General features: G+C 45.8%; 1 protein-coding gene across 4 annotated transcripts in view; it reads right to left on the bottom strand.

The window, feature by feature from the left end:
• Positions 1–2,139: 2,139 nt before the first annotated feature.
• Positions 2,140–9,190, bottom strand: part of Snupn (snurportin 1) — a 27,370-nt gene continuing 20,319 nt past the window's right edge. For 3 of the 4 annotated variants that reach the window (XM_010626318.2, XM_010626326.2, XM_010626308.3), the window contains exons 7-9: positions 7,237–7,314; positions 4,323–4,403; positions 2,140–2,763 (exon numbers count right to left, since the gene is read on the bottom strand). In XM_010626318.2, coding sequence (XP_010624620.1) covers positions 2,443–2,763; positions 4,323–4,403; positions 7,237–7,314 — 480 coding nt within the window. In that variant the 3' untranslated portion in view covers positions 2,140–2,442. The remainder of the gene's footprint in view (positions 2,764–4,322; positions 4,404–7,236; positions 7,315–9,190) is intronic. The other variant, XM_010626333.2, reaches the window with a different exon arrangement.

Below are 9,190 nucleotides of genomic sequence, written 5' to 3' on the forward strand. Positions count from 1 at the left end.
AAAAAGAAATTCTACCCTCCCCACCCCTACTTCTTCACCAGACAAATCTGACATTCTTAAGGTCACAGACCCTAAAACACCAGACATTCTTAAGGTCTCAGCTCAAAAAATCACTTCCCCTGTGATTCTGTGATTTCCTCCTTAACTGAACTAGACTGCAGGGTTCTTTTTTGTTTGTTTTGTTTTTTTGGGTTTTTTTTAGTACCGGGATGGAACTTGGGTTCTTGCGCTTGCGAGGCAGGCCACCGAACCGCTGAGCTAAATCCCTGGCCCTGTTTGTTTGTGAGACAAGGACTCATGATCTAGTTCAGATTGCTCTGGAACTCACTATGTAGCCCAGGCTGGTCTGGAACTCCCAAGGATATTCCTGCCTCAGCCTCCCAAGTGCTGGGATTACAGGCGTGCGCCACCACACTCAGCTGCAGGTTTGACTTTTGTTTGTTTAGGAGGGCAGCCAAAAAACGATTCCAACACAGCAACCTCTAACCCAGCCAGCTTCAATACTGTACAGTCGCTAAGAAATAGGACCAGGAGACACACTGCTATCCAGGTCACTAAAACTGGCTCCTCAGTTAAAAACATCATTGTAGGTGCTAGTCTGAGGGAAGCCCTTCCTACCTGGCGACCCACAGCATCAAGTGGCTCTCATGGGTACATCTTGCTGAAAAGTTCTAGGACTCATGCACACATCTGTCTGCACAAAGGGAGATTTGGGGAAGCAGTCTTTCCAGGCCACTTCATCCCAAGCACAGCCAGCCCAAGCTGCTATGGATACTGGCATCCAGAGCCACAGGACTGATAAAGCTAAAGACCAAGAATAGAACATTTAGATGTCAGTCAGGGATTAAACAAACATCTAGGCTGCCTATGATATCTCCTTGGCAAAGGAACAGTGTGCCTATTGCAGAATTGACCTATATTCAGGAAGGGGCTTACTGGTGGAGGCGAATGCTTGAATCTGCAGCCAGCAGGATGCAGGATCATCACCATGTGAGGGTTCTTCCTTCTCCAGTTTTACAGAGTCAGCAAGAGCAGCTCTCGGAGCAGACACTGAGGCGTGTTCCAAAGGATGTGCTGAATCCCGGTAATTGGGCTCTGCCTGACTATGGCTTCTGCTTGGATGTGTTTTCTGAGAGAATTGATTCAAAGGAACACTGCATGTCACACAAGAGCTGAGCAGAGCCCTCTGAAATTGTCTGCAGAACACTGTTCCTGCTGTGTGCCCCTGTGTCTGGTTAGAGAAGTGCTAGAAAGCAGCGGCCACAGGAACTGGGACACATTTCTTAAACATGCAGCAGAACCTTACTGGTTAGTTGCAGACATCACCTTCTACTTGCATGGCCATCTGAGAGCTCTAGCTCACAATCTAAGACCTCTTTCCTCATGACCCCTTCCCCTGTGACACAAAATCCCAGGCTTCTTGTCTCTCCCCAGCTCCCTTGCCCAGGTTGTGCTAAACGTGTTTCAGTATCCAAGGCCAGGCCTGTCCTGCTCAGGAGGTGCAGCAGCACTGCCTGTCTGTGCCACTCTGTCCTTCCTGGTCCCTTCACACAGGACCCTCCGCAGAGCCTCAGCTTGTTCCCTTCCCATGAACACCCTCCCCCTGCCTCTTTGCATCCCTGATTGATGCTCTCTGCACCCTTTTGCATTGGGCACTCATTTCTCCACTGTGATATAACCCACACCCTGCTGTGTCCATTTCTCACTGAACTGTGCTCCCCTCAAGTCAGGGACCGAGTCCTGTCTACCCCCAAAATCTGCTCTACATTTCAGGGCCCTCGATTGAGGTTTATCGCTGGTGGGAGATCAGACATCTGTGGACAAGTCCCAGTAGCATTTTACCTCTGGCCATGTCTAAACCAAAGAAAATCACACACTCCAATACCGAGAACTGCATTTCCTAATAAGACTTTTCAAAAACATGGTGCTGCCTACACCAGCACCTGGACGCGCCGCAGAACATCTTGGTGCTAAGAGATGAAATGGGCCAAGACTAGACAGCCAGTGTTTAGGCGGCCTCAGGAGTGGAGGCACATGGGGATCCACAGCTGTCTGCACCCTAAAGATCGCAAACCACTTCTTCCTATTTTTTTTTTTCCTTTTTTGTTGTTGTTTATTTTGGGGGACAGGGTTTCACCATGTAGTCCAGGGTGGCCTTGAATTCGTGGTGATCCTCCTGCCTCACCCTCCTGAGTGCTAGGATTCCAAGGTGTATACCACCAATGCCTAGCTAACAACTTCTAATTACATGTTTACAGTGCAGATCTGAGATACACTTACCACAGTAGGAGCTGTTCAAATCCATGTGAATATTCAGCACCTTTCCAGCTGCCTGAGTCAGCATTTTAGATAAGAAAGTTTCTACTGCAGTAAAACCAAGTCACCTGTTGTGACTGTCCTCCCCGGTGCCCCTGTCCCTAGCTCCTAAGCAGGCTGCCCTTTCTAGGTCTCCATGAAGCCCCCAAGCTGGCCAGGGTCCTGGGAAGGGTGCTGTAGCATAGGAGTGGACAGGTGTTCTAACTCATAACAGCCGCTCTCGCACGCCTCGTGTGTGAGCTTCTCCCTTGCGTCCTTCTGGCTTCTCTTGTGCTCAATGATTTGTTGCAGCTGGTGCCCTGCATACTCCGGCTTGGTGGTCAGTGGACCTGCAGGCACATCCATGCCCAGGACATCTGATACCATATAGGGGCGCAGCCAGCCCACCAAGGGTGTACTTCCAGGGCTGTAGTGGGTCTGCTTGTGGTAGAAGAGCAGTCCATCTACCTGTGAGAGGCAAACAGAGTCACCATGGCTGCTGGAGTCACACAGAGGGAGTCCTTATGTTTTAGGAGTCCTTGCTTTCCACACATGCAATTTCTCTAAATGAAGAAATGGCCTAGAAAACTAAATTTTAGAAAACAAAAACCCAAATACTACTTTATTGTTTTTGTTTATTTTTTGGTACCGAGGATCGAACTCTGGTCCCTGCGCTTGCAAGGCAGGCAGCGGCACCACTGAGCTAAATCCTTGGCCCATTACTTTCTTTTTTGGGGCGGGTACTGGGGATCGAACTCAGGTCCTTGGGCTTGTGAGGCAGCCGGTGGAGCCACTGAGGTAAATCCCCAGACCCACAAGGAGGGTCTTGAGAAGAGCTGCCCAGGCTCAGGGGACTCCAGGGGGGTCCTCTAAAAACACAGGAGTATGAAGTGGAAATCTAGCTTGAGTCCAGGTCTTCCATCCCCAGATTCCAGTTACTGTCCACCATTCAAAAGTCTGGCACAGTGGCTGAGCCTCCTGCACCGAAAGGACAGGACCTCAAAGGTGCCAGGCTACAAGCAGAGAACACAGGATGCCAGATTCCTGCTTCCCTGCCACTCCTGGCTGCCTATGCCTCCCCCTAAAGTGTTTGTGAGCCACATTCTGGGAAATTCAGCTTTTCTCAACGGGAAGACCTCCTACAGCCCCACATTGTCTTTTCTGTGATTCAGTGACTCATCTCTAAAAAGCATTTCTTGCCACTGGGGTATAAGGGTTATAAATAAAGACACTGTTCTCACCACCTTCCTAATTGACTCCCAGAAATGAAGGCAACTCAGCCTTTGCCGTTTCCGCATTCAGGAAGCTGTATCCTTTATAAAATTAGATCCATCCAAGCAATTCTGTGTGGGTGACTAGACAGAACTGTAAGGGGGTGCTGGGCAGGGAATCTGCTGGCTGAGGGACACTGCAGGTTCTGAAGATGACAAAAGACTGCCTAGGCCTGAGGCCTTCTGGGGATAGGAGGCTGTTGGTGCTAAGATGGAGCAAGTCTGGGCAAACCACTGTTCAGGAGAACTGAATCCTGGAGACTTGTGCTTTGGCCAGGAGAAGATCAGGTCCAAACATTTGTGGCAGAGAAAGATGCCCCTGTTTCATAATCAGCATGGTGGCCAACAAGAGATAGCTGTTCTCGTACTTGTGGAAGGAAGACACACAAGAAGGACCCAGGGTTGGAGGTCCTTCTTCCTCTCTGGGCCTCAGTTTCCTTCCCAGAGCTCTGGCATTTAACTTAGCCACAGGCTGGAGGGCTGCAGGCACATTCTGTCCATCCACCGAGTCAGCCTCCAGCTCTGCTCTGACACAGCAAACTGGAAGATGTCCTAAAACCTGTGTAACTAAAACAAAAAATCCAAAAACCTGTGTACCTCGGCTGGGGACTTAGCTCAATGGCGCTGCCACCTGCCTTGCAAGATCAAGGTCCCAAGTTCAATACCATACCCTCCAAAAAACAAAACAAAACAAAAACCTGAGCCTCCCTGTGCCCTATAGTCACATCAAAGCAACAGAGAGGTTGGTTCCATTACCTCAAAAGGGAAATCCATAGCCAGCACCTTGCACAGGCTCTCAGGGGTACATGGGAAATTCTTTAGCCCCACAAATTTAAACTGAAATATAAATGAGAATGATGAGTTAGTACATGTTACATATGATATTGGTTCTAGCAACTAAAAATCTCTACTCACATTTTCAGTTTTATCCTTCTCTCTCCTTTCCATCCCCCCCTGCCCTTAAGACTGCTCAGTGTTTCTAGATCTTCCTTTATACACAAAGATTGCCTGGGGGTAGGAGAATCATCTGGGAGTTTTTAAGAATCCCTGATGCTAAACCAGGCATAGTGGCACACACTTGTAATCCCAGCACTCAGGAGGATGAGGCAGGAGGATTGCCTCGAGTTTGAAGCCAGCCTGGATTACATAAGGAGACCCTGTCTCAAAAACCACACAAAAAAAGAATTCCTGATGCTGGGCTGGGGATGTGGCTCAGTGTGTGCTTGCCTGGTATGTTCAAAGCCCTGTACTTTCTCCACAGTACCACATAAAAAAGGAAAAAACAAACAAACAAAAAAAACCAAAACCAAACTTATTGGTGGTTGGGCACAGAGGTACATGCACACACCTGTAATTCCAGCTACTTATGAGGCTGAGGCAGGAGAATCAGAAGTTGCAGACCAGCCTAGACAACTTTGTAAGATTTTGTCTCAAAACAATATTATAAAACAATAGCTGGGGAGGTGGCTTAGTGGTAGAGCACATGCCTCTCGGCACTGCATATCATCCCACATATACATGGCATATTTTTATTTTTTGTCTCCTATGTTGCCCAGGCTGGTCTCAAACTCCTGAGCTCAGGTGACTTCCTGTCTTGGCTTCTCAAGAAGCTACGACTGAAGATATGTGGCCTGATCTCCACCACACCCCGACACATTCTGAAGTCATTGGTTGGATGGCCAAGATCTTTGGGCTCTCAAATTGGGCCATTAGGCCTCTGGAGAACCCTGTTCTGCTCTGTGAAATGGAAGATGAATGAGGTGAGGCTCAGACACAACAGCAGCGTTTCTCAGGCTGCGGCCAGTGGACCAGCAGCATTAGCACTATGGGGACGTTACTAGAAACCAGACTCTTCAGCTGGGAGGATGACACATGCCTGGAATCCCAGCACTCCAGGAGGCTCAGGCAGGAAACTTACATATTCACCCCCAATAAGGGTAACTGAGCAATGCTCTGCCTCAAAAGAAAAATAAAAGAAAAAGAAGCTGAGGCTGTAACTTAGTGTAAAGGATCTAGGTCAGTGGTAGAGCACTTACCTAGCATGAGTGAGGCCTTGGATTTGATCCCCAGCCCCCAAATCAATCAATCAATCAATCACTGTGATAGCATTTTCTATCAACGATCATTTAGTACATGTCCATCTTAAGTATTATGTTAGAAGGACCTGAATACTTTTATCATTTGATTCTTACAACAGCTCTGCAAGTAAGAGGATAGAAACTCTATTTTGCAGATGAAGAAATTAAGGGCAAGTGAGGCTATTAACTTAACTTACTATTATTTTTTTATACAAGGCCACTTTTTATATTTTAACTTATTAAATTATTTAATAAAATAACACAAACCCAAGATCAGTAACTAAATAAGAAATATACATGTCTCTTACTAGGTGCCTGTCTTCACAGCTACATACACGTGTAGGTGGCTAAAGAAATATTATCAACAATTGCTGTTTTTATAATAGCAAAACATTTATTGGTACATTTTAGGCATACATAACGATAACACTCGTTATAGAGAATTTGGTTTGTTTGGGGTTTTTTTTTTTTTTTTTTGGGTACCGGGGATCGAACTCCGGTCTTTGCACTTGGGCAGGTGGCAGAATCACTGAGCTAAATCCCCAGCCCCAAAGAATAAGCAAGGAGGGGCATTACACATTTTAATGTTTTGTTTTGTTTTGGTAGCGGATTGGGATTGAACTCAGGTCCTTGTGCTTGCGAGGCAGGCAGCGGAACCACTGAGCTAAATCCCTAGTCCCTGTTGTAGGGAATTTGTACCTGTACATGGCACATCCTGCCCCTTTTTTTCCATTCCCTTCTCCCCTTAAGCTCCCTCCCCTTATGATTATTAATTATTTGAAAAATGAATTTAAAAAAATTTTTGTAGCCAGGCGTGGTAGTGCATGGGCTGAGGCGAGAGAAACACCCCAAGTTCAAGGCCAGCCTGAGGTACATAACAAGTTCAAGGCCAATCTGGACTGCATAGTGAGGCCCTGTCTCAAAAAAAAAAACCCAAACAAAACAACAAAAAAATGTCTTTGTAGTGCTGGGGATCAAACCCAGGGCCTATGCATGCTAACCAAGTTCTTTAACACTGAAGTACACCCCAGCTTTCAACCTGGTCATTAATAACAGGCCACTTAACAGTTTATTCCAAGCATCACTCTAGCAACATGTTTATGTACTGACTATCCTGAGCACCACTCAGGCACATGTCATTTCAACTAGTCAATTCTTGTTTTGTTTTTGTTTTTGTGGTACTGGGGATCGAACTCGGGCCATTGTGCTTGCAAGGCAGGCTGCAGAACCAAATCCCCAGCTGAGTCAAATTCCCAGCCCACCAGTCAATTCTTGTATTAAATAAATTTGATAAAATTGTTGTTTTTATATTTCCTGTTATATTATCCTATAAAAATAAGTGGGGGAAAAAAAGCAATTTTTGGTCATCCTATATTTAAAAACTTGGACTGGTAAATGGTTAAAGCCACACATAGAATTCAACTTGCTCCAGATATTTTTCTTACGATCCAACAGGATCCAGCTGTTACACCCATACTCTTCCCACTACACCACTGTGACTCAAAAAAGATTCACAGTGATTCTATGTAGGTAACAGACCAGTCCAAATCAAACACTATAAAGAACTCTGTGATCCTAATACCAGGCCTTACAGGATTGAGCTTGGTTTTCTCTCCCAGTCCTTCCTCTTCTGGTAACTTTGAATGCATCCAATAGAATCGGAAATCAGTCTGCCGTGAGAAGGAAAATAGAAGGATGAGATACTGCTCATCTCAAACTCTAATATTAAAATACTCTGTATGAAGGCCTGAAGTACCCTTTTTGGCAGTACCAGAGATTGAACCCAGGGCCTCACACATCCTAAGCAAATGTTCTACCACTGAACTATATCCCGAGCTTCTTTTCAATTTTATTTTGAGAGAAGTTCTTGCTAAGTTGCCAGGGCTGACCTAAAACTTGTGATCCTCCTGTCTTAGCCTCCCAAGAAGCTGGGTTTACAGGGTACGCCACTGCACCTGGCAGACTTAAGCCTGTCTGTCATTATCCCATTTCACTTAAAACTATAAGGTAAGGAAGAAGTTCATTGAATTGTTCTGGACTTTTTTTTTTTAAATAGCAAACATTTATTGGTACATTTTAGACATACATAATGATAACATTCATCATAGGGGCTTTGCACCTGTACCAAATACCTCCTCCTCTTTTCTTAAGATCCAACAGGATTGCTAATAACAGAGCCAATATTTGCCACTGAAGATGTGCTGGGCTCTGTGTCAGGCTCCACATGAATTGACTTCATCTCCAACCCTCTGGGTGCTGCAGCATCCTTATCTCCATTTCACAGTGAGGACTCTGAGGGTCACAGGGGTGAGTAACTTGACTGGATGCACAGGAAACCTGGACCTCTTCAACCCCTAAGCACATTATGTAAACCCCTCTACTTTAGAAACTAGTGGGCACTTTAAACTTCACACAAACTACTTTATTCTTTGAGTTACTGCTGCATATCCTTCTATTGTTATGTACAAAGAGTTAGTGCAAGTTACATATGATATTGTCATTCTTTTAAATTATTTTGCTTTGGGGTGAGGTGTGGTATGCACCTCTGTAACCTCAGCACTCTGGGGAGGTGAGACAGGATTGCAAGTTCAAGCTCAGCCTAGGCAACTTAGCAACTTAATGAGATTCTGTCTCAAAACACAACACTTTTTTTGTGTGTGTGTGGTACCAGGGATCGAACTCAGGACCTTATGCTTGCAAGGCAGGCTGCAGAACCACTGAGCCAAATCCCCAGCCCAATAACACTTTTTTTTTAAAAGGGGTAAGTATATAGCTCAGTGGGCAAGGCCGCAGGCTCAATCTCCAATACTGGAAAAAAAATATTTTTTGGTTTTGGGAATTAAAAACATAGTCTTTCCTCTATATTATATAACTATAAATAGTTCTAGCCACCAACCTCATAGGTCATGAAGGCATGTGCTAAAACATACTTCAACAGAAAGGGAAATGTGCTGGGTTGAACATGCCAGGCTGAGGGCTTGCTCTGCTCCTGGGCAGGGACCTTAAGCTGTACATTCTCAGCCTCTGCATGTACAAGTGTAGGGAAGTCACCATGCTGGCCTTAGGGATTGCTGTGAGGATTTAGTGCAATACTGCCCCAAAGTACTTAGCAATGCAGATCCTGCAGTTTGGATGGGCTGGAGAATAGGGAAAGATGTAGCCCAGTGTTCTCACCAGCTTCTCCCCAGCCTTCAGGAGGTTACCTTCAGGCTTCTTAGAACACAGACCCCATGGTCTCTAATCCAGCAAAGTTGACAGTGTGCATTTCTAACAACTTTCTGCCATGCCAGTCTGGGGACAACACACTGAGAACCACTGCAACAAAGGAAGTATGAAACCCTACACAGTACAGCAGAGACAGTGAGAGAGCTGCCAACAGACCTGGGTGAGAAACACGTTGGAGGAGGTAAGATAGAGAGGAGAGGAGGGAAAGGCTCCTAGCTGGGGCATGGCACATACCTGGAATCCTAGCACCCAGGTGGCTCAGGTAAAGGATCTCCAAGGGATTTTATAGTGAGACCTTGTCTCAAAAAACAAAAAAAAAAA

Source organism: Fukomys damarensis, unplaced genomic scaffold (assembly GCF_012274545.1).
Source record: "Fukomys damarensis isolate Sample0158 unplaced genomic scaffold, DMR_v1.0_HiC HiC_scaffold_25, whole genome shotgun sequence".
Taxonomy (NCBI): Eukaryota; Metazoa; Chordata; class Mammalia; order Rodentia; family Bathyergidae; genus Fukomys; species Fukomys damarensis.